The sequence below is a fragment of the Lepisma saccharinum genome, chromosome 1, assembly GCF_977018435.1.
Source record: "Lepisma saccharinum chromosome 1, izLepSacc3.1, whole genome shotgun sequence".
NCBI lineage: Eukaryota > Metazoa > Arthropoda > Insecta > Zygentoma > Lepismatidae > Lepisma > Lepisma saccharinum.
Window position 1 is genome coordinate 184,555,805 of NC_139229.1, and position 27,545 is coordinate 184,583,349.

A 27,545-nucleotide genomic window follows, 5' to 3' on the forward strand; every position below is an offset into this window, starting at 1 on the left:
ACAGAGTAGAGATTGCATCTGCTACAGAAACAGTGGATCTGGGTACTATAGGAGAGCTGTTAGGATTTGAGAACAACACAAAACTTGAACCCGCCATCAAACACACTGCTATTAATATACCTAAATTCTTAGCCATAGAGACTCTGAATATTCACTGTAATGTGGCCGAGGGTATGATCACCAAATCAAATGGCATAGGCACTCACAAACAAACTGGCATCATTGCAACATTCAAACCTAACTCTGAATTTATGGAACCCATCATCTACAATCCATCCCCAACATTATATTTTCCTGTGTGCCATAATAGAATAGATTATATTGAATTGATGGTCACTAATGAAAAAGAAGAATTAGTTGATTTTGCTGGAGCCACAACAACTGCTATCATAGAGATTAATATTTAAATAAAAATACATACAAGAAAAAAATGGAAAATATTGAGAGTTATGAGCTACAATCATTCCCCCCAAACAGGAGGACATTTGCAAATTTAAATCAACCCAACACAGAGATTGAGGTTGATCTTGATGTAGGGGATGGCTTTATACACCCCCACAGAGCAGATCTATATATCAAATTTGATGTTGTAAAACTCGATGGTACAGATTATCCGGCAAATTCAAATATAAGATTGGTGGACAATTTTGTGCCACATCTATTCTCTGAAATTGAGGTCAGAAAACATGGTGTTGTTATAAACAGAGTGGATTATCCCGGCATTACCTCCACAGCTTTGGCCACACTAAAATTATCCAAGACCGAGGCTTCTTACTACAAAATAGGTGGATTTGAGGCTGGTGATAAGATATTATCTAAGAACCACACAGTGCTGTTCCCCATGCGCCTGTTGCCAGGATTCTTCTCAGATTACAAAGATATTATGTGGAAGGGTGGTTTAAGAATCACATTTAGAAGAGCTGCCAATGATAATAATGTTTTGATGAGGTACAGCACATTAAACTCTACAGGGGAAGCTCTGCCTAATACCCTACCTGATGAAGGCAAATGCATTATTCAGACTATGGAGCTAAGAATGCCAGTTGTTGAATATGAGGCCAGTTATGCTCTTAAATACAAAGCAGATATCCTAAAAAATCCACAGATTCCTCTACAATTTTATACATATCAATGTGTACAGAAGCCCGCAACTGGTGCCTATTATGAGTTTGATGCTACAAATTCATTCTCCAGTATACAATATGACATGCCAGATTTTGTGGTGGTATTGTTTCAGACTGGAAGACACAATAATCAGGAAAAAAATTCAAGTAAATTTGATAACTGCAACATCAAGAACATATATCTTAAAAATGGCAGAAATGAGGTATTTCCTAGAGAAAATTATAATTTAGACATGTCCAAGGATGATTTCCTCAAATTATATGAAGCATTTTCAGCATACAAAAGGGTCACTACTGGCAATACTGACATGTATTACACACCAGATGAATTCAAAGCACAGAGACCCATGTTTGTAATCAACACTTCAAAAAGGAAACAAGTTGCGGTTAATGACAGGACAAATATTAAAATTATCTGTGAATTCCATGAGGCATTACCTGATGACACCATATGTAGTGTTATTCTCATAGGTGAAAAATCATATGTTTATGATGTAAGAAATGAGAGAGTCACGGAGCAATTCTAGAAGATATTTGCTCTATTATGCTGTTGTACAACACACTTTGCCAGGTTTCAAACCTCAACTGTATATCAGCTAGCAGTGAATATCTCATGTGTGGGCATATTATTTTGTTGTATGTATTTCAATCTTACACATTTTATCAGGACTCAAACCCAGAGCCCCTGATTACAAGGCAGCAATATTAACACTTCTCCATATGGAATATATCCACATTTTACTGGGTTCTGAGACCCAGAAGCTAATACAGACAAAATTGGATTTTGAACTGTACAATGAATTATTCTCTAAGCCTTGCCTGTGCTCGTACTATCAGAATAATGCAAAACTAGAATTGGTTTCAGCATTCAAGGCAGTTCATTGCCACTGTGTCAGAAAATTTGTATCTTTATCTCAATGATCTTTGTTACACTTTTACATGTTGTCTTGCATGACTAAGAATTTTTCCCCTGTCGCACAGAAAGATTAATGGCCCCTTCAGTGAATCACACAGAAATATCATTAATGCTCCCTTCTAGCTGTGTAGATTATATCTCTTGTGTGCCGGCAAGGCATGCAAGCAAAACATTAGTCTTTTGATAGATTAATATCAATTCATGCATTTCCGAGCTAAATAATTGCTTACCCCGAGCAATGGAATTGATCAGAGATTAGAAAAAAAGCAGGCAACAGCTCAAATTTTGCTTGCATTTTGTATTGAATTAGATCTGTAAGTTGTAGAGCATAGGAATATGGCCAAAAACAATATCAAAAAGGCCATATTTTTGACAAGTTTATGAACAACAATCACACAGATATAGCTTTTACACACATGGCCGAATCTGTCTGAGGAGAGGAGGGGGGGCTCATCTTTTCTACACTAGAATTCAAGATTCCTGGGATTTTGACAGAAAAACACACTGTAAACAATAAAATCATATGGGAACTTGGGCCTCCCCGATGGCGCAGTGGTAGCGTCGTCGCCTTGTAATCAAGGGGTCCCGGGTTCGATACCCGGTGGAGGCACAAGTGGTTCGGATCCCACTTTAAAAACTGTAGGTCCAGTCCCGATTAGCCTTACTGTGCATAAAGTGGACTTAAAACTACATATCAAACCATATGGGAACTTAGCATAGTTTTAAGTGTAGGCAAATCTGTCTGAGGGGGGTTCATCTTTTCTACACTACAATTCAAAATTCTTAAAAATTCAGAGCATATCACACCTGAAGAATTGGGGTATAAGCCCCTCTTGCCATTGTTTTAAGTGTGGGCAAATCTGTCTGAGGGGCTTCATCTTTTCTACACTAGAATTCAAAATTCTTAAAAATTCAGAGCATATCACACCTGAAGAATTGGGGTATAAGCCCCTCTTGCCATTGTTTTAAGTGTGGGCAAATCGGATTGTTCAATCAAATAGCCTCTTCTTTTCTACACTTATAAGTGGTCCTGGTTATATCATCAATCCCACTACTCTATTGGAACTATTCACTAAGAAGTTGTAAAACACATCCTCACGAACAAACAAATAATATATATATAAATTGGATATTTATTTATTTTCGTTTATTTTTTAAAAGAGAGGCTTGTAATGCGAGCGCAGCGAGCAAAAAAAGAACAATATCTTTGCAAACTGGCAATGATATTGTTTTAATAGGGCGCCAATACGTACTTTCGAATGGGATCGCATGCATCCTCTATTACAAGTAATTATCAATGTTTTTCTTCTTGCCGTCCGGCGCCCCCTTCCATCAGCGTCCGGGGCAACCGCCCCGCTCTCCCCCCCTCCCCCAGCTACGGCTCTGAATGCAAGCCAAGAAATCCCTCTCCATTTTGCTAGTTCAGATTTGACTCAAAGGCAAATACACAAACAAAGTTCAAAACTAACCTCCGCATCAACACGTATGTAAGCGTGACTATCCTTAAGGCGCGCATATACAACCGTGCAAATCCGCAACGTATTTACGCTGCGTATTTACGTCGGCCCATACACAACGACGTACACTTTTATCCGAATGCTCTTCTCTTCCTTCCAAGCACGAGCGGACTCTGGTGGTCGTGCCAAGAACCAAAAGCAGCAGTGGAGTGGGTTCTGTGGATGGAAGATTACTGAATGCTGAAGTCTGACCCAGGCTCTCGAAGTGGTGGCCTATGTTTCGCAGAAACGTTATATTCATTTAATCATTATATGTTTATCTAAAATGTATTGCTTCCAAATGTATACAATTCGACTTATTCAGTAAAATTCCAATTCTGTATGTGGAAATGTTCTATAGGTATTGAAAGCACACACTGCCAATCAATCTCCGCGAAACGTTTTATGTTACATAAAATGGAAGAGGGAGAAGGTGTTTAAGGGATGACTTTCTCTCAATACACCCAAATGTCAACCTCACTTCTACCTAGTATACCCTGGACTGCAATTTGAGATTAACGAGACCCTGGTGTCTGGACTCTCACCAAGTATAATCGTCAGTGGGATTTATGTTATGTGCTGTCCATGTGTGTTTTTAATTGCCCTTTGATCATTTCATCTTATCACCATTCATCCTTAATATCCTGATTGGCCAAAAGAGGCAGAAATACGAAGTAGAATAAATTACATCAATCAATCAATATAAAGGATAAGGATATAATGTGTCTACAAATGTACGTAAAAGTATAGATTGGATTGATTAAATTAAAATTCAGAATAGTTCAGAACTCAAGCTGTTTCTCTAGTCACGTTAAAATATATGCATTTATATGTTTATTATATTAATAAATACACAAACATACATTATATATGGAAAGTTAAAGCCTCCTAAACTTTAAGGTGCGTACGACAATTTCGGTGCGTATCATCCGCAGTTTCTCAAATACTGTCGGATTTCTACGTTGCGTGCAAAATTTTACGACTTCGACGTAATCTTATGGCTATGTATGGCCCGCTTTACACTTGACGAATTAGTCGTACGTGACACCGAGGCACAAGGCGAACTCTCGCGTTGTGTTGCAGTTGAAGCGGAAAGCGCCGTACAACCAATTAGAGCCATCTAGCGGATGATGCGGTAACTACAGCAAAACAAATGACAGATATGCAGCATGTGCCGCGGTGAGGCGAAGCAGAATTGTGGCGTATTTTTACGGTAAATGGACGACTGAATTATCGTAAATTTACAGTCGCACGAAATACGTCACAGATCACGGCCAGTTCTATAAGGCCGGAATCCTGAAATTTGGCAACGCTGTCTCGCCGGCTTAAAAATCAAGCTGTAAAGCATGGGCGCGAATAGAAAATTGATGTTGACTTTTGAAGAAACAAGGGAATCGGTGTAAAATGTTTTTCCCTTTCCAAATCTGGACAGAAGATTGGCATGACGATGTAAGTGGACAGTGGCGCAGGAACGTTTTTCATTTGGGGGGTACAAAATTCAGCCTCCCATATATATATATATATATATATGTATGTATGTATGTATGTCCAATCAAGTGTCGCAATAATAATAATTAGGATAATTATATTTAATTAAATTAATATATTAATTAATTAAATATGTACATTAATTAATATTGTATTGTTATTATTACATGAATAGGTAAAAGATAGTAAAATAATAGAAATATAACAGCAAGTATTCATTATCTAGCGTACGTGTAGTTAAGATCGCCAAGATTTGCACAAAAACAACTGCCCTGGCAAGGAATTTAATGTCAGATAGAAAAAGAATTGAATATTTATTGAATAACAAAAAGAGGAGTTAGATCCAATTAACGAAAAGTAAAGTTCCTGATTAATATTTTATGGATATTATCATTAGTAGTGTGCATAAATCTTTGGAATCCTTCAAAGCCGTATGAGCCAAATTCCTTGCCTTCCAATAAGTTCAGCGGAGAAAACCATCGAGTATACAGGGTGCAGCAGAAATAACTCCCGTATTTTATTCGTGAATAACAAAGCAACGATAGATGTTATGCAAAATTTTATTTAACAGTTGGAAAGAACAATGATTACCATTTTGTTTCCCATATGTACCGAGACAACTCCATGAACGCCATCTCCCACCCACTGGATATAGAAACTACATTATGTAGAGTTCCCCTACTTTTTTGAGGAAGACGGCACGCAGTTAATGTAACGTTTGACCGTTATGTATGGATGTTACGCAACCTACTGCAGCCGCAATCGAATGAACGTGGCAATTGGGCTGTGTGGTTCCAACAGGATGGTGCCACAGCACGCGTATCGATGAACGTGCTACGTGAACTATTTCCAGGGCGTCTGATCTCACTTCGAAGTGACCTTCCATGGCCAACTCCGTCCCCCGAGCTCGCTCCCTGTGACTTCTTTCTGTGGGAGTACCTGAAGGCTAAAGTTTACCAAGGAAGGCCGAGGACAGCCAATGATCTGAAAGATGGTATCAGACAGGAAAGAGCGGCAATACCGACCAGACATGACTAGGAGGGTAATGCAGAACTTCAGGGCGAGACTTCAGAAATGCGTACACTGTGCAGATCGGCATTTGGACGATATCATTTTAAAACAAAGTCAACTATGTCACACAAAATGGTGGCTTGTGGCAATTTTGACAAAAAATAATTGGAACATTTTGTTATTTGCAAATGTGCAACAAAATGGTAAACCTTGTTCTTTCCAACTGTGCAATAAAGTTTTGCATAACATCTATCGTTGCTTTGTTATTCACAAATGAATTCCGGGAGATATTTCTGCCGCACCCTAACTTTTAATTGTTACGCTGTTCAAGCATGGTATTGGCATTGATGGAAATTGAGTATAACAAATGCTAAACAATTATATTTTGATAAATTACTTTTACTACTTGGTAAGTCTTTCGGGGGAAGGGATTCGGACCCCTTGGACCCCCACAAAAACGTCCTTGATACCTAGGTATAATATGAAGCCACGAGAAATATTCTCTTTTTGAACAGCACACACGAATGTCCTGTTATTTAATACAAAATATGCATAAATATTTTTCATTGATTTGTTAGAATTTAAGTTAAAAAAAAACTAGATTTTAAAATCAGATAACAATTCTGAAACATATAAGGCTAAGCTCTGGACCTCATTGTGGGCTTATTTGGATTTCACGGAACGGAAAATCAGGAGTGAGGGAGATCTTGAGCCACCCCAACCAGGAATAATCATCTCCCACCCACTGGATATAGAAACTACATTATGTAGAGTTCCACTTCAGTTCCGTTCATTCTAATTTTAAAAGTCCCATAGCTACGCATAAAAATATATTTAAACAATTTGTGTACCACATCCAATGCCTTTTAGAAGCCATGTATTTCGTATTTTCTCAGACATCTATAGGGTGTTGTATTAAAAAAGAAAAAAATGAGTTCACATGGTTCCCAATCAACTAGTAAGAAGTCTAACTTTGAAATATTTGTGAAAAATTTGACAAATCATTTATTCGTATAATTAGCTGTACCTAATGACGCTCTTCGAGTACTGAAAGTAATATCATTCGGTACATTTACAAAACCGAAATCCTTCAGCTCTCATAAGTAGCAAGGAAAGCCATACACTCCAAAGTTTATTCTTTCTTTTCAATTTTTGGTGGACAATGTGAAGAGCCGGCCAAGGTTTATTTTCGTAGGTAGTGGTATTAAATGCAGATACATGCGTGTGTTTTAGCATGACATGTCAATTTCTCGTTTATGTGAAAAGGTAAACTTTAATGTAAGCAGAAGCATATACGCGTCACAGTTAAAGATTTTCGCATCTACAAAGAAAATCCAAAACACATTCTCACCTCGCCGGACTCCGTGGCGGAGGGGTTAGCATAGCGCGCTATGACGCCTGAGGTCCCAGGTTCGAATCCTGGCCTGCCCATGGGTGTTATTTTAGAGTGTCCATCAATTTCATCATATCATCATCACTCATCCTCATCTTCGCGATTAGCCATAAGTGGCAGAAATGCGAAGTAAAATAAACCAAATCAATCAAACAAATATTCCCATCTTACTCCCAGAGACCTTGTGAATCCAATCCAAAATCTACCAATAGAACCTGCAGTGAGTCTCATTTATCTCGTGCATTCATCTGACTAATATAATTTTCTTACAATTTGACTTTAGAGTTTAACATAAAATGGCGTTGTGTTTGTGTTGCATTCGATATCACAATAAGATTTTAAGGAATTAATGTCCAATTATAAGTATACCTAATACATAGGCAAAAAATAGTTCTCCCTCTGATAAAATCGCAAATTGCACCCTGTTTAAATGGTTAGGAAAGATTTCATTTCACCTAGGAATGATATCGCGATGCGATGAGTCGAGAATAGTCACAGCCTCATCTCGTCTCCTGTGTGGTGAGGTCCTTCTCGTTCTTGTTTGTGCTTATTTTTCTTTCGGTTTCCACTCTAAAGTTATGAAAACTTATTCCAAATTCACCTCATTCTCAGATAGGCTAATCGGCACTCTATTTTTTTATTTAAAAAAATATATATATATATCTTAATATATAGGTTTAAGTATAGTTTTCCCAACACCCTCTTACAAATTTATGACAAATATGGGTGAGGTACAGGAGTGCATTGTAACCCCCCCCCCAAGTTGGTCTGTCGTGTCTCGTCTCGTTATACATACATACATACATTTTTTATTGGGCGAATTGATAATAGGTAATTTTAACAGTAGCACCTTCCGTCTGCTGTCAAATTACCAAAGGGGGGTACAGGGGGTACAACTCGATTTACGCATTTAGGGGGTACAGTACCCCCCTTCAAAAATTTGAGGGGGTACAATGTACCCCTGTACCCCCCCGTTCCTGCGCCACTGTAAGTGGAAAACATACATTAACAATAGAAATCGAAATTTATCGTTAAATAACTGGAAATAAACAGAAAACGCAAGGCCAACTTTAGGTATCATATGCAGCATGGACCTTTTGTGTACGTACAGTGGGATCCATGAGTATTATCGTGCAAATTGTCCATCGCCATGTTTGTGTACTTTATTTGACCCAATAAGAGCTTCAAGAATTAAAAGAAAACTCAAAACAAGCTTTTGACAACTTCTGCACCAGCATACATAAAAATCCATCGCTTAAAAACACATGGGATGTAAGAGGAAAATTAATGAAAAAAGTCACGGACAATTTGCACGGTAATACTCATGGATCCCACTGTACCAGCCAGACACGTATCTATAAATATGTTTCGGGGGGGTCCGAACCAAGTGTCTCAGGAATAATAATAATAATAATGTTAAAATTAAAATAGTTATATTAAATCAAATTAATACTAATTACAATACATAAATTAATATTATATTATTATTACACGAATAGGTAAAAAGACTGTATAAGAATATAGATATTACAGCGCATATTCATTACATAGCTTACCTGTAGTTAAGATCGGAATAATTTACATAAAAACAAGTGCCATGGCAATGAATTAATGTCAAATAAATGAATAATTGAATATTTATAGCATAACAAATATGATGTGTGCATGTAGTTGGAGAAAAGTAAGTTTCTGATTAATATCTTATGCATATTATTTTAGTAGTAGTGTACATAAATCTTCTTTGTAATGTCATTCAAAGCCGTATGATCCCAATATAATCCTTGCCTTCTAAAAAGTTCAGGGGAAATTATGACCATCGATTATGCAACAAATGCTAATATTTTCATATATAATCCTTGTCTTCCAATAAGTTCAGAGGAAATTATACAACAAATGCTAAACGAGTATTTTCATTATTTATTCATTATTTAATTTTCGTACTTAATAAGTCTTCCGGGTGTGTGTGGGGGGGAGGGGGGGTGTGGACCCCCTAAATACGCCCTTCCTGTCCTTCAAAGCCGTATGACCCAATATAATTCTTGTCTTCCAATAAGTTCAGAGGGAAATTATACAACAAATGCTATGTTAAACGAGTATATTTTCATTATTTAATTTTCGTACCTAATATGGTAGACCAGGGCATTACGGATCAATTTTTCTTTACAACAGTTTTTATTGGCCAAGGAATTATGCTAGCAACACAAAACTCTACCAAAAAATTAATTATAGTTTCTACTACATGTGCATAGCATTGAAAGAACCAGAAGTTGAAAATACAATTCAGAAAAAAATATTTTGTGGGACACTGCAATTGATCCGTATTGCCCTGATAGCAGGGGTAAAACGGATCACTAACGGGGCAATATGGATCAGTTTAATTTTATGTATATAACATAAGATTAAAAACATAAAAACAAGTACCGTATACTGTATTAGAGTTTTGGGATCTGACATATACCGCACACAAATTGTTTTCTTCCGACAGCATTTACGCAACGCTCATGATACCATTTACGACAGGACTGACATTGAATCCAATCTCCCATCTGTGCACATCTTGGATCATCATATGAAATCTTACAAAAACTACAAGAATTGCTAGCAATCATGTCTACATTCGACATGACATTTGTTCGTACGCCCTGACTAATCCTTTTTCTTTATTAAAGGGATGCGGTATGTTCTCTTTCTCTGCAAACTTGAAAACGTATCTTCGCACAGCTTTGGGTGTTGGCCCGAATCCTCTTCGAGCTAAATCACACAATCTCGAAGAAAGAGCCTGCTCAAACTCATCACTAAACACTTGCTTTACACCAGGACGACCAACGTCATCTGATCCATCAGATGTTCTTCGTTGCAATGAAGTATATGGCACACCACAAAGTTCCGCAGCTTGTCGAATAGTCTTTTCTCCGGATGTCACCAAACGCACAGCTTCACACATTCCTACTACAGACCACGAATTTCTGGTGGACTTCTTTTGATAATCGCGAACTATCTGGAAATTGAAAGCGTCGTGTTAGAAGAGATACTGTTAAGTAAAAGTACGTAAAACGTACTGAAAGTGGGAGATCCGTTTTGCCCCGTTTTGGCCGATCCGTAATGCCCTGATTTGCATATTCTCGACATATGTCCATTTAAATAATAACAAATAGGGTTAGTCATATCAAATACTGGCACATCGCAAACACACACCCTACCTTATCACATGTTAAATTGTAGAGCACTTAAACCCCTACATTCTACAATGCAATCTTACCAAACGTCGAACAAAACTTACAATGGGTACTTTTTCTGCACCGTCTCCACCAACTTGCTTACAACAATCACTTGTCACAGACGCGCGCCAACTGCCACAGCGAACAAAGACAGGCAGCTAGTAAGCGGACAGATGGCAGCATGATCCGCTATATTTTTCAAGTTCGTGCCTGCAACAGTTTTCTTTGCAGGTCACGTGAACCTTACATTGATCCATAATGCCCTGTGATCCGTAATACCCTGGTCTACCCTAAGTCTTTCGGGTAGGGGGGTGGGGTCCGGACCCCCGAAATGCGTCCTTCGTGTCCTTCAAAGCCGTATGATTTCAATATAATCCTTGTCTTACAATAAGTTCAGAGGAAATTATATAACAACGGCTAAACGAATAAATTTTTCATTATTTAATTTTAATACATGATAAATCTTTCGGAGGGGGTCCGCACCCCCTGGACCCCCCTAAATACGTCCTTGGTACCAGCCCCTTACCATAACTAAAATCAACACCTATCTCCGAGGACAAAAATATCCATAAAATGTTAAAATCTGAGGCTGTAAAGAGGCACTTGGCTCACAGGACAACACGCAGAACAGAGGATTATACTGACTGTGATTCCAGACGCCAGAGTCTCGTTAGTCTGAAAATTACGTGGATGATGTTGCCATTTGGGTGTATTCAGGGAGTAACCCTATACACCCAATCAATTCCATGTAATCACCATTTAATCCTAAGATAGTGTACCGACTGTACTTTGGTTGTAGCTTTGAGATCAAGCAAGACCACCCATGGGCCCAACATGGTACATGTCACAGTTATGCTGTAACACTAAGAGAATGGTTGAACGGTATTCATTTAATGCCTTTTCAGGTATCTATGATATGGCCTAAACCAAGGGACCACGTGACAGATTGTTATTTTTGTTGCACCGTAATGCGTGGCTATTCCTCGAACATAAAAGCATATGCATATGCCGATGTGCCCTCCGCATTGTAGCCGGTACCACCTAGTGAGGGAACCCAATTTCCTAAATCACTATCCACCACAGTGGAATTGAACATTTCTCGTGACCAGGAACGTTCTTTCAAATATAAAAGATAGTGTTAGATAGAGAAAGATAGGCAGGTTACATTTTTGCATAAATTTCAAATCCTTAATTTTATCTGGAAATTAAGTGAATAACATCGCCAGATTTTGGCGCACCTGGCGCACGACCAATATTGCCAGTACACTAAAAAAAAACAATTTTTTTAATGAATATGCCCATAAATATTCGGTAATGCACAGAATTACTCCCACATCCCCTAATGTGCCTTCATGGCACAGTGTTATATGCACGGGACGGGGAACGTTGCCTTTCTTTACCTTTTATGCATAAAATCCATAAAAATGTATCGTTCTTTTATTAATTCGATATATACCCATTGAGACCATTGACAGACGTAAAAAAATATTTCAAGCGACTCCATATCTGTCTTTATGCTTGTTTTTCTTTCCTTATATTTTCTTACACCTTACAAGCTTTTATTTAATACTGAACGTTCATGCAGATAATTATTTTCGTGTTTAACGTTTAAAGATATCTACATTGATAAAGTTAATATCTAACACAAGCTTCATCTCTATCGTTTTTTATACAAAAGTTAAGAACATTCAAAATCTCGGTTGCGCGACTTTTGGGACACCCTATACATCTCGGAAATGTGACGTGAGATACAAATTTTGAGACTTTCTCTGAATTTCTCACATAGAAAAAAAGTTGAAATTTGTTCCCTAGTGTTATCTTCACTAGGCCAAACTTTGCTCTGATTGGCTGTTCCACAGAATCCAGTCGAGGAGAGCCAGTTGCAATTAGAACAAGACCTATTACTCAAAACTAGTCAAGCAGTCAGTCAGGCAGACAACACTTCCGGTCAGGTAGCCAGTTCAGCGCCAACTAACTGGAAATCCAGTTCCGTGTGATTCGGCCTTTATTCGCTAAAGAGGCAGCGAAATGGTTCAATTCGGCAGCGAGTGAGCGGGTAGGCGAGGTTGTACAGTGGGATCCATTAGTATTACCGTGAAAATTGTCCATCACCATGTTCGTGCACTTTATTTGACCCAATAAGAGCTTCAAGAATTAAAAGAAAACTCAAAACAAGCTGTTGACAACTTCTGCACCAGCATACATAAAAATCCATCGCTTAAAAACCCATAGGATGTAAGAGAAAAATTAATGAAAATAGTCATGGACAATTTGCAAGGTAATACTCATGGATCCCACTGTACATTCAGTGAAAACAACACGACTGAGCTGTAAAAGTGACGAGAAGGAAACATAATAATTGCTATCAGCGTATAAGTTATCGGATTAGCAACAATAAAGAAACGATCAAGCGCATTGTTTGACTGAATATAAAACGAAAAACGTTGCCCGGTAATTAGAGCGGCGTACACAAGTTTTCAGGATAGACGTGTAAAAAACACTGAGAATAGACAAAGTGCCAAAAACAATGGAAAGCGCCAAGGATCTTGTGTCGCAACTCTTTATGGATTTCCTCTCGATCAAAACGAGGCTAGAAATTCTTAGTAGGGAAGCTGCAAGCACAAGAATTTGCTTTAAGGCAGGGGTACCCACTGGGGAGGATAAAATTTTATACCAATTCTATATATATTCACACAAAAATGGGGTTGGGGGATCGTATCATTTGATTGACTTATTGATTTTTAATTTTGGTTATTATGTATAGTTTTTCTACCTACCTGTGGGTGATCCGGCGATAGGGTTGAAATGAAACACCACCGGCCCTATACGTAGGCCGAATAAATTCCGACCAGAGCCGGATTCGAACCTACGCCGTCCCGCAGCGAACGATATCAAGACGAGTGAACGCCTTAAACCGCTCGACTACGGAGGAGGACCTAAAGTAAATATGTATTGCTTAAATACTATGTCTGTATTACACAGTGACGGAACCACAGGGGGACAGGGGGTCATTGCCCTCCCAACCTTTGATGGAAGTCAATTCTAGGGGGCAAGGGGGGACAAACATTGATGGCGAAGGGCACCTGCAGTGGGGCACAGAGGAGCAATTACCTCCTTCGATTTCAAATTTCATGCAAATAAAAATACATTTTGTAAAATTTTCTTGCTTGCTTCGCTCGCATTATCTGCTTTTCTCGTTTTCGTCAAGTTCAGAGATGTAGCTAGGGGCGGCGGAAATCGGCCATGGGCGCCGAATGATCTTACTGAAAAAAAAGTTGTAAAAGAGAGAATGCCATGGCGTCCAGTAAAATTATTTGCGCCCTATTAAATCAATATTGTTTTCAATTTCAAAAATTGGAACTAAAAATTTTCTTCCTCGCTTCGCTCGCAATCTACTTGTTTTCTGTAATGTAATATATTTAAAGAATATATGTTGTATATTTGTATTGAATAAGCTTTGAATACGTACACAATGTAGTGTTAGCTTGTTGCATATGTATTTTCTTATTTTATGTCGCTCCATGTTGCATATGTGTAAAACATATGTTGTATGTACATGGAAGTTACACATATATCTTCGGAATTTATCATTCATTTTCTGCCATTAAAAAAGAAAGTTTGTATGCTTGATTTCCATTATTAGCTAATGTGAAATTGACGGTGTTTAAAAATATTTCAAATCGTTTGTTCAAAACAAATGCTTTAGTACAGACTTCAACCTCCTTTAATGGTAATTTATGAGTATAATAACTAGTACTACTACTAGTAGTAATAATAATAATAATGTCATTATTATTATTATTATTATTGGTACGTTTATCCTGGTACTTGCCCCCCCCCCCCCAGACAAAAATTCGTGGTTGCACCTCTGGTATTATATTTCTCCGCGAATTTTGGCTGACAAAATAATTTGAGTAGCCTAATTAATTCGGCATAAACGGGGTGGGGAAATGTTCAACCTTTTGGGGGGAGCGCGTCATGATCCTTGGGGGGGGATATGCACCCCTGCTTTAAGATAATGAGAAATATAAATAAAGCAGAAACTTGCTTAGCAAAATTTTTACGCAACGATGACTACTCATATTGTGTGCGTCAGATACAAACAAAACCATTCTTCAGTCTGTGGACGTTCACAGACTCCGTATACAGCTCTCCATTCCTCTTTCGACTTGTCTTATCAATCCTTTCATTCACGCCGACAGCTAAACAAGAGTTTTCTTTTCTGTCAGTACAAGAAAAAGTTATAGACAGGCAGACAACACGCTGCAGGTGTTAGCTTTCGATGTATTGCTGCACGGGTTTCACAAACTAGAGCCGATTGCCGAAAGTTCAGTGACGACAAGTCGTTCAGTTGGCAGCAAAACGGAATCTGATGACAAGGAAATCTCGATTACAACAGGTAGAATTTTACTCAATAGGACTCATTCTATCTGATGAAGGATTATAGTGAAAACATTACATGTAAAACGCTGATTGCTTCAGAAGAAAACGGAAGTCGACTTGTTTTTGAAGAAGACAAGAAATTGGACCGCAATTGTCGACGATTACACCAAATATGTGGCCAGGAGATAAATTTGGTTCAAGATGAAGCACTGGTGATTACTTTTGCTCCTGCAACGAGTAGGAAATCGCCAGGATATTATATGACGAGTTTAGATATTGCATTGCTGCTGAGAAACCGATCATTTTTCAGGTGCTCAGTAAGGCCCAAGAACAGAACGAGTACATTGCAAAAGATAATAATATAACAGTATTACGCAGGAGATCTGAATCCAAGCCGCGAATTCTTCAAAATATTTTGGATGAATACGTAATAATTTATATGTTTATTTGAATACAATACCATGTTAAACCGTCCATATTTTCTTAATTCTTCAGTTTTTCGAAATAACTGAAAGCTAGCACATTGATTGGTTAAATGTAATGAATTATGTAAATATGCATTTATTGATTGATTGATTGATTTACTTTACTTTACTTTACTTCGCTTCTTGTGCCACTTTTGGCTAATTTGCGAAGATGGAGATGAGTGATGATATGCTGAAATTGATGAATGGACACTCACGAACATCCATGCCGAGGCCAGGATTCGAACCCAGGACCCCTACCGTCGTAGAGCGATGTGCTAACCACTCTGCCACGGTGACCGGCAAAATATGCATTTAAACAATGTTTCTGAGTGGAGAATAAGGTTCATAAGACCCACAATTTTAGTATTTAACACAAATTGTTACACAACTTAAGATAGAAAATTCAACCTCGGCAAACCAAATAACATGCTGCACCCGTGTGACCGATTCAATTGTTTAACGAGACAATACAGAACCCTAGCTAGACATTCTTAAGCTCAGCGCGAGAATATAATACGGTTCCTCCTTCAAATAACTCGCCCCCTCTGCTTGGGAATAGAAATATATCTTCCAAATGATGCATCTGCTTTAAATTAAGCAGTATTCCAACACTAAGCATTATGTCTCTAAGAAGTGGTGTTACTAATCAATATCGAGAATATCGTTCATGTCTTGTAATGCATGCAGCTACAGTACAAAACGTCACATTTATCTGAGTAAAACGTCAAACACGCATTTTTGAAACACATTATTGAGAGCCAAGCGAGCAAGAAAATTTTTACATCCATTTCTTTGCAGGCTTTCTAGAATATTAATTTAATGGGGTATACAATACTTTCTTAGGATCCTTCGATATATACTCTTTTCCAGCTAGTCTTTTCGCACTTCCGGGGCTTCGAGAACGTGTGGATACTATATCGCTAAATATGTTCTTCAAAAAAATGTTGGTACTCTCCCCCACTACAGAAATTCCTTGTCAATCTAAGATTTAACACTTTATCAAGAGCTTCATATCTCCGAATCCACGACTTTTGCGACACCGTCGTATGCGACACTAGCATTTCTGCCGTCATATGCGACACTGTATGGAAAATATATTCCATGACAGTTGCGACACCGTCATCTGCGACACAAAGTGTAAATAGCTTCCCGTCACACTTTATCCAGGCTTAGGACTGGCAGCATCATGGAAGCTGGTGTGTTTTTGAAAACCTTGGTTAGTTTTCCTTCACACTGGCATCATGGAAGCTGGGTATTTAAAAGTTGGATGTATTTATCCTTTGTCAATGAAGGATTTTTTAGATTCCTTGTCAGTATAGGATCAGACTGCAATCCCTTGTCAATGTAGAAATGTAGAATGCGTCGTTTCTCTTGTAGTTGAACCAACATCTTACTATTTTCATTCTAATTTCTGAACGTACGCCATTCTCCTCAAAAAGCGCTTAAGATCTCTATGCATTTCATAGTCGGCAAACGCTCTTTGTATTCTCCCATCTAATGTAATGTACTGACGTCGTCTACGTTTCCCTTTAAGATTCCAGGCCTTCCTCTCACACAAGTAGTAGTTGTACACAGCTTCTAATCTTAAAGTCTTCACTAATTGGTACACGTTAGGACTTGACTTTTTCCTCAATACATTAACTGTATGGTTCCATCCCTCGACTGCATTGTTAGTCCTGTGCCGCTGTTGGGAGCAGTTCCACATAGAAATGTCGAAAACAGAGTTGTTCATCTGTTCAACGAAATAATCCAAAAATGTTCTCAATATGTCGTGGTTTGGCGCATCTTCCATCACATACAGCCATCCATCATCGACGTCAGCCTCAGGGAGGTAAGCCAGAGCTGAACACATTCTTATACACAGCCGCACGTCGGAATCTGTTAGGTAATCGTTTTGTCAGTCCCAACTCCTGCACCTTTCGCCACAAACATTGGTTGAAGTGATAATTACAACCACTGACCTGAGCCTCGGGAAATACTTTCTTCAGAGACGCTATTGATGCTGCACCTACGCAAATGTCGCTAATTCTGGTAAACAAATTAGAAATCGTAGGGGAAAATCCAAGCAGTGTCGCTTATGACGGGATAAAACCAGTTTTTGCCTTAGTGTCGCAAATGACGGTGTCGGAAATGTCGGAACTCTCATATCTCCCCCCTAAAATTCAATACTCAATCCTCCCTCCAAAATTTCTATGCCAATTTTAGACTTACTGTTTATATTAAAGAGTGGATATTGTCTCTTCTAAAACAAATAATTGAGGACTACTCTGTAAAAGTGGTAAACGTTGTAAGTGCCAAAAACGAAAGTGTTGGGAAATCGTATCGTTCCGCACATAAGCCCGTAAGAACGTTCACACTAGTGACCTCTTTACACGCCCTTGAACTACTTAGAGGGCTACCAGCCACTTTTCACGTTTACCACATTATAAAGCATGGCACATTTCACAGTTTAACGTGGAAAACTGTGTTTGAACTATTTTGGCACTTACAGTGTTTACCAATTTTAGTCTTCAATTCTCAGTCCCCACACTACAATTTCTGGAACAGTCTAAGACAATAGTAATACACAAGAATTGGATACTCTCCCTGAATTTAATGCTCAATGCACCCTAACTAATATATCCACCATAATCTAAGGCCAAACACTGATATCAAGAGTTGGATATTTCCACCCAACGTTTGATTCTCAATCCCCCTCCAAGAATCCACGTGTCACTTTTAGTAAGGCCTAATAAGTAATAGTTGGATATTGCCCCCTCCCAATAATACATATTACCCGTTACAATTCCCTTGGAAGTCTACAAATTGCTATTTATATAGCAGCAATGGTTTATTGATAACGTAATGCAACTTGTGTCCAACACTATATTGTTCACGTCAAATTTCTATCATAGAAATCCCCCCCCCCCCCAAAGTTTGGCGGACGCAATTTGCGTCCACAAACTCACCTGTGGGCACCCCTGCCCCAAAATACTTCCTTTTCTTCATGTAATGGATTAAATATGATGCATTTAACGTGTATTTTTTTACATATATTTTAGAAAAATATATAAATGTTGAATTTTATATTATTTGAAGGGAAACAAATTCCCCCCCCCCCAAATCTCGATGGCGTAGTCTGCGCCATAATCCCCCCTCCCTCTGTGGGCACCCCTGAACGTAATGGAATGTCCCCTTGAATCCATTTTCTTTTTTATGCAGGAACTTGGGACCATTTGATGTTTTTGGATTTCGGCAAGGGTTGGTTTCCTTTACATTTCTTTGGTTAATCGACTTTGTATTCGCAAGCTAGCTAAATCGTGACCAGGAGGTGATACTTGATGAAATTCATGAAAGAGAACACCAAGATGAATGCCAAAACTATAATCACATATTGAATCAATCCATTTGTATTCTTTACACTGTCAAATGTTGAGAAGGACGTCCCGCTTGTAGGCTTCTTAAGCGTTTTGCTAATGTTTTAAATAAATTCTGATTCTATTAATCTTATTCCTTTTTTGTGTGACCCTACAAAACGTAGAAATGTAGATCTGCCTTCTTGGGTTGAATCACAAATGGCGACTAAGGGCTCAAAGTCAGTTTGTTTTAGCCCACTTTGTGCTTAGATAAGCTTACAGTTTAAAGTGGGATCCGCACCACTGTGCAATGTGCCTCCACAGTGAACCCTTGATTATCAAGCCATAGCGTTACCATTACGCCAGCGGGGAGAACCAAACTAAGTCAGATCTTAAATGTTATGCTTGAGTCACCAGATAGGGCTTAAATATCTAGATCAATGACGACGCTATCAAAAAATAAAGAGAGTTCATTTCTAAGAGTATGACGAATTTCACCTTTTCTAAGTGGTGTATTCTGCATGATATCACTTTTCCTGCTTATACCAACATAACTAACAAATATATACGGTATGTGTGTGTGACTTACGTTCAAGATTCGAGCGCCGACCTGGACATAGGCTATTTCTCATTCATTTACTATGTCCTGTAATCGTCCGATTAACCTACGTTTTAACGAGTTATAAGAACTGGAAAAAAGCGTTGAATGTGAATTGTCTTAAAACATCACGAACATTCTGAAGACCACAAGATATTATCTGTAGAACGGGCAAATTATTCTAATCGTGAGTCGTTAGTGATAATGCTAATCAGTAAAAGACATTCAAAGGTGATTCCAGATTTGGTTGGTTGGTTGATTTGGTGTTTTAAGTCCACTTTATACACAGTGAGGCTAATCGGGACTGGACCTACAGTTTAAAGTGTCCTCACCGGGTATCGAACCCGGGACCAAAGTTGATCCAAGAAAACCGACACTACATGTCAGTTCTTGTGGATGCATTGCGGGTTCTTACTGTCAGGGACTTGATTTTCGAGATGATGAGTCTGAGGCAAACCTTAACAAAGGGAATTTCTTCGATCCTCTTGAAGTTAATTTCAAAATGAGGGGATATTATTCGTAAATGTATTGACCTTAAACCTTAAAATGCAAATTACACTCAAAATTCGATTCAAAACAAATTAATCTGCGTAATGTCCACACTTATTCTCAGCAAAATAAGCCAGGAAGTGGATCAGGTGAAAGTATTCGCACTGATGTCAGATGAAACAAAAGACATCACAGATTAAAGACATTGCGAGAAAGGAACATGACAGATATTTGTATCGCGGCCAGTTAAAAGAACGCTTTTTAGGATTTGTCACTCTTCAATCATTAGATGCAGTTTCGCTCTTTCTCGTAAATATCAAAATCGAAGAACTTCTTCCCAAGAACTCCAAAGGTGCCTGTAATTGTGCAGCACAAACATACGTTGGAGTGGTAGAGTGAGATGCACCAGGGTCAGAATATTTCTTGAATTATGAGATAACTGTAACCCTTTTCAGATTTAAATTCCTGTGATAACGTTTCCCTGAAAGCTGAAACGCAGATTATTCCCAAAACTCTTCAGCGTTACGAAGATGGAACAAAAGTACTCCACTTAATGGTTTTTCTTCGAAATCCTAGTATAAATTGATATTTCACAAGGTTCACACTCTAGTTGTATTCTCTGTAACAATTCCAGTTCCCAATGCAGCGTGTGAAAGAACCTTTTCGTGTTTGAAACCTTTGAAAAGCTTTGCTCGAAACAGGATGCTGGATATCAGCTACCTCATTTGGCTGTCCTTGGTATTGAGGAGAAATGTCGAGTCCTGGACGTACCGAAGGTAGGCAATGTGTTCTCCAAAGCACATACAGCAGAATTCTCCTACAGGAGAATTGCACTTCACTAAGTGACTTTCGTTGTTTCTAATACTTTAGAAGATTAATATCTTCCAATGTCATGTTTATTTTGCAAGAAAATTAAACTCTTCAAAACATTTTTTTCGGCATTTATATTATTATCTTATAACTTGAATATTTATATCAGTAGTTTCATCTCAAGAAAGACGATGAATTATAATATTATAAATGTTTTCCAATACGGTAATAGGCCACTAGAAACAACGCAACTTCCGGCAGTTCCCACGAATAAAAAGAAGAATTAATGCTTTTCTTAAAGCGAATCATATGGAGATAAACTCGTAATCAAGAAGTAAATTTAGGTAAACGTTCACTCGGAATAAAAGACAAGCACAAAATACCATACATGAATATAATGATAATAATAATAATAATTATTATTATTATAAACATTATATATATATAAATAATATTTACATATACTGTAATGTTTTCGGGCATTTTAATGTGACTGCCCCCAACAATATTTTTTGCCCCCCTTCCGCTCTCCCCAGTCATTTTTCTTCGGCGCCGTCACTGGCCTGAATGTCTTGTTTGAGGATTGTTGGTCGGTGGGAACACAAGCGAAAAGCGAAATGGTGAGAACCTGGTGACCAGATTTTATCCCTAGAATTTTCCATCTGGAGGGGTGGGGGCGTTATTGTGAAACAATTTATGGAGATGCTGGAAAAAATGGCGGATGTTAGGAGATGTTGTAGTTTGTAATTAATCCCTACTTGTGACTGCATTTTGCTATCCTATTACTAGACATTTAACCATCAGCGCTATCAAGCTTTATAATATAAATTTACGAAGTCGTGATTGTCAGTTTTGCTTGAAGGAATAGGATCAGGGGAAGTGTCTAAGGTGGGCCACGTCCCCACCCCCGTCACAATCAGGCTGGCCCACCCTCTCATAATGATGCTTACAATGGGAACCTTCTTTGTGTACATCACGTCATAGCAATTTGCATATCAAAATATATTTTTATTTGAAGATATGCCGGTATACGTGGCGTAGTGGTTAGCACATCTCGCTACGACGCTAGGGGTTCCGGGTTCGAATCCCGGCCTGGGCGTAAGTGTTTGTGAGTGTCTTTTCATTAATTTCATCATATCATCACTCATCCCCATCTTCGTAATTAGCCCAAAGTCACACAAAACCAAAGTAAAATAAATCAAATCAATTAATCAATTTGAAGATATGGTCTATCCAAATCTTTGACAGTCGTCCGTTGGCCCACTCAAACCAAAAAGTCTTGCGCGCCATTGAATAGGGTTCATGACCTTAACCACGTTGTTGATTATTCCTGTTTTTAATAAACAGTTCGTTATCTACGTTATGTCGAGCACCAACACCAAATTCGTCCTACGTAACGTAAGATTATGTGTCGTATTGAAGTTGCGTAACAAAGATTTCTGATAACCTTGTGATCTGGGGAAGAATAATTTTATCGAAGCAAATGCTTCAGTTGTGATTTAATATCTTACGTGGAAGATTAGTCCATTGGTCGTGCATTGTTTTACAGATTGGTATAACTTTCCTAACAGTATCAGTTGGAGAGTATAGCAATGGAGAAGAAACAACTGCTAAATGGAACAATGGAAAGCACGGAGAATTCAGGTACTGTTTTGGGGTCATGTTTTGACATTCTACAAATGACAACAGCATCAAGGTTATTAGAATTATAGCATTCAACTAATACCAATCCTTATTTAGGAAGAGATTTTTCTTGTTTGTTTTGCCAAACCAGTTTCGGAAACTTAGAAAGAAAAAGATCTCAGCAAGTTCTGTATGACTGAAGCAAGTTAATGCATATGAATTATACGGAGAACATAGGAATATTAGCCTGGAAGAGAAGGATTCCCCTCTAACTTCATAGCCACTGTAAGGTTTTCAAGAACGGACCCGACCACAATGTCAACTCTAATATCCCTTGTCAAAATGTTCCTCAGGCCTTCAAGCCCACAGACCTCTAATTAGCAGACTGGAAACAATGGGCTTGTGCTTGAAGCTACATTATTATTTTTTTTATCTGTAGTATTTTAGAGCTCATTCGAAGGTTTGTATGTATATTCATACGGTATGGCAAAATAATAGCAGTATAGTAGAATCTATAAATACTAAATTACTGAAAATAACCAATGCATACAAATGACGGCTGTATATATATATTCATTAACTATGTGGTTATTCTGAAATGGTCGAAAGTAATTGCACTGTTTTTTCATTGTGATATTATTAGATTCATATCACTGAATTAAATGCTTTTATGAAGCAAACTTCACAAATTGTCATTATTGTGTTGATCTTTTAAATGAGACAGTTTCCTATCAACAATGTACGTACAAAATAAAATATACACATGTTTCAGATGTTCGTTCAACTACGAACATTATTTAGAATTTTACCATCTTTATTTCCCATTTACCAAAATAGCATAGGCTATATTAGTTTACTTGAGAAACGTGCATTTGAAAAACTTCATCCACCTAATCCTAAGCTTTCTTTGATTAATATTGAAAGCAGTAAAAGATTGTACATTTTCTGTGACAATAAAATTATTTATATTAACGTCCACATATAGAGTATCGTATTTTGCTTGAATGGAAAAGTAGCTATAACGTATCCAAATTCTTTTGGCTTCACATTTTAACGCGTGTACAAAATATCCCTTGCACTTAAATTGAATATTAATATTTTAAACTTCCGCAAGGCATGATGCATTCTTTTATTTGTAATTGTACGAGCATAAGTTCATAGCTAAAAATGTAATATGCCGTCTTATTCATCTGCGACGACACCAAACAACTTTCCTTCCTTTGCATTTAGGACCACGCTGAAAATTAAAAACCCTCTTTCGCTTCGCTTTTGTTATTTATCTTTACAACGCTAAGTATTGACATACACACGTTTTGTAACTCCATTAAACTTACTTCTAACAAAAAGAATCACGTATAGTTAATGCATGTCAGTGAAGCTAGGCCGTGAAATAGTCTAATTTGGGTTCCATTTACTAGAAAAAAAATACTGTACTGTACTTATTCGTGGATTGGAATTCTGAGAGTTTTACCAGTAGTTTTCCTAATAATTACAGTTTTGTGTCGAAATGTTTCAGACTCTTGTAGCTATTATAAGCATAAAGGTGATGTTCGTAGGAGTTGAGATCTGGAGACTGCGGAATCCACTGGAGTCATGGGCGTATATATAGTTCACGTAAAGGGGGGGGGGGGTCAACTTTTGGTACAATTGTACAATCAGGGTTCCTATATTTCATAAGTGAAAATCCGGGACACTACTGACCGGTAACATATTAGGGAGCCGGGGGGGGGGGGGGGGAGCTGGACCAGATAAAGTTGTTAATTGTCATTTACATCCCACATTGTGTGGGAACTTTATTTGAAAACTGCAGACTGAACAGATAGGCACCCGAGCACCAGTGACGTGCACTGAGGAGTAGCTAGTCTAGCAGAGATAGATTAATCAATCTCACATCTCTAATTATTTTCAAATCACAATATTTATTGTCTTGTTAAAGCCACAGTTCATATGCAACACTTTCTTTTTCACGCGCGCCTCGTCCCTCGGTGGGATCCGCGGGCAAAAGTGGCCTAGCTCGCTCTTCTTCCGCCTTAGCAGTTCCAGGTAGAAACGGGTTTCTGAAGGAAAAGGGAAGATTTCTGCCTCTACCTCCATTGTCTCATCCCCCCCGCTGCAATGGTTGAAAGCCCGTGCTTTCAGGTCCCCCCGTCTATCTCCTATAGGACAGATAGGGGATTGATTTCCATTCGATTCCCTTGTAAATCATCTAAAGAACTCAAGGGAAAATTTTCTGCAGTACTTATGATCTCTGTATTTACACAACATTTTACACGTTGTACAATATGTATGTATAATATGGGATGTAGTTTTATTATTTATGAAATGGGAACGTGTTATGTGCAGACAATAATGTTATGCTTTTTTATTTTTTATTTTATTTTATTTTATTTTATTAAATATGGAATATATAATGATTAAATTACAAATATTTGCTCAGGCTCTCTCTCGCTCTCGTTTTAGTTGTGTTTTTTTTTAATACGTATACTAATCTCTTGGCCTCCAACGGATGTATTTATTTGGGCAAGAGAACGCACATTCATATTGTTGTTGGTTTGGTTTATTTTACTTCGCTTTTCTGCAACATTTGTTTATTGCGAAAATGAGGATGATGTGATGAAATTAATGAAGGAACCTCGAACAATCCAGGCCGGTATTCGAACCCGTGATGAGCGTGCATTCTTGTTCCTGTGTTGTACTCTGCAGTGAATAATGAAATAATTTGAAATGAAAAATGTATCTCAGAACTCAAGAAGCCAAATGAATATTATTGAAGAAACTACAAAAAAGTGTGTTTTGTTACCTGTTTTAATTCTGTGCATAAAGTGAACTTAAAACACCAAATCAACCAACCGTGGGGGAATGGTTATCACAGCGCGCTACCTCACCAGGAGTTCCGGGTTCGAACTCCGACCTGGGCATGGGGGTTCTTTGTGTTTGTCCCTTCATTAATTTATCGTATCATCTTCGTAATTAACCAAATGTGAGAAAAAAGCGACGCTAAGTAACAAAAATCAAATGAAATCATTGATTCATTGCTTGATTTGGTTTATTTTACTTCGCTTTTCCGCCACTTTTGGCTAATCGCGAAGATGATACAATATAATTGATGAAGGGACACACTCAAAGAATGCCCATGGCCAAGCCGAGATTCGAACCCAGGATCTCTCGTTTAGTAGTCAAATCAAATCTTTTTTATTTTCAAATGGGGTGGGGGTTACGTGTACTTTTTTTTAGTACTCATTCATCATTTTGCAATCTTTTCCTGTTATTGATGTTCTATTTTTAGGAATACTGAGCCCTAAATGGGGGAAATTATGAGCCACACCAACCCCCCCCCCTTGAGCACGCCACTGATTGCTACCCCAAGTATCGACGTCACCGCACGTCACTGCCGAGCACTGAGTCTTTATAGTAAGCAGGTTACTATGCAATTGTAACTGAAATTCAGCAATGCTAACAGACGGCGGCGCCATCGTGAAGTCAAAGATGTTTGCAGTACCGTCTTGTAACTCGATAACTCCTGTATTATGGAGAGGGAGCAGTTCAATGTAGAGTTAGATTGTTTTGCAAAATTATCATTTTAAAATTACGTCCACGCATTTAAATATAAACAAAGTTCAGGAAAGTATAGTTTTAATAATTTCTTCTTTCCCACCCGATTGCAGGACATTTGTGCATCCCGAACAAACTATTCGGAACACCGGTATAAATGATACCATTACGGGATTGTCCCTGAAAATCCGGGACGTATACCACCCCTAGGTATGATCTGACTATCAAAATCCAATCTGCCACCACATGAAAGGCCACAAATATATTAAATTAAGTCTATCTACGAACTTCTAACTTCTCTACATAAAATGAGCAGAAAATGCTTTTGAAAAACCCATTCCCAGTTTCACGTTAAAGAAAATAACATTATTTGAATTAATCTTTTCCTCCTTGCTACAAAATTTAAATAACATCATCGGTGTTATTTTAATATTCGTATGTGTACTTACGTAATAGTGCAGGGTCTTTTAGTCGAGAATCTCCCGTTGAATTGGGAGGACATTATTTCAACCTGTTTAATGTTGAACACATCCTCTCGGATGTTGAAGATGAAACTGACAGTGTAACCAAGACCACCAACAATTTGTGCACATTTGAGTAAAATAGCTTGTCACAATTTTCTACTGCCTACAATGCAGACCCTGGGTATGTCTTTTCAATTACTGTTTGCCACATTTTTAATTCAGATTTGAAAATGTAAAAAATATCAACCAGGCCATCCAACATTTTGACACACTATTTCAATGAATGAGGATTAGGCATTTCATATTGGAATAAGATGTTGCAATTTTTCAATGTGTTGACTGTATTCAGAGAAACTTGGGTTTATTTCTACGTACTACAAAATGGTCCAAAAATTGATATCAGTAAAGTTTCTACTATAAGTGAGTACAATTTCACAAGTCACCCTATACTTAGTATTGATACTTTCCTGTCCATCTTGTGTCAAACAACTTGAGAACGTTACAGTATTTCCCTGGCTTTCTTGCACTGCATTTTTTAAAACCAAATTCCTTTGAGAAGATTGATTGATTGAATTGCTTTATTTTACTTCGCTTTTTGTGCCACTTTTGGCTAATTTGCGAAGATGGGGATGAGTGATGACATGATGAAATTGATGAATGGACACCCAGAAACGCCCATGCCCAGGCCGGGTTCGAACCCGGGACCCCTGGCGTCATAGCACGATGTGCTAACCACTCCTCCACGGGGGGTTTCTTCTTTCAGAAGACTCGAAGGGAAAAATTATAACTGATTTGAAAGTCTCAACATCGCAGAAATTCCACAGAAATGGGCAACAGCCAGGGTTAAAATATGTGCTGAACAATGTACAAAAATTGCTTTTGGACACTTCTCTGAAATTATCTATCTCATCCCCTTTATGCTACCACCCATTACATCAGCACCATCATATCCTTCACCAACATTTTTTTTTCTAAATCCACACCCACCCAACCCAGAGAGAGTAGAAGTACTAATAGCTGAAGCTAACCCAGATGCAGTTACAATCTCCAATAGGGACAAATCGGAAAAAAAGTTTCCTATTCTGACCTAGACTTTGGGAAATGATTTATCAACTTTCGGTATTATCAAACAGTTGGAAAATTTCAAATTATCAAAAAATTAGAACCTAAGGAATACT

General features: G+C 38.1%; 1 protein-coding gene across 2 annotated transcripts in view; it reads left to right on the plus strand.

Moving 5' to 3' along the window:
• The window catches only part of LOC146005036 (thymidine phosphorylase-like), a 70,782-nt gene that overhangs the window by 16,893 nt on the left and 26,344 nt on the right, over positions 1 to 27,545 (plus strand). The window contains exon 1 of one of the 2 annotated variants that reach the window (XM_083144180.1): positions 22,137 to 22,372. The exons of the other annotated variant lie outside the window; for it this stretch is intronic. Coding sequence (XP_083000306.1) covers positions 22,321 to 22,372 — 52 coding nt within the window. The 5' untranslated portion in view covers positions 22,137 to 22,320. Of the gene's footprint in view, positions 1 to 22,136; positions 22,373 to 27,545 lie in introns of those variants that run through there. 2 annotated transcript variants of the gene reach the window in all.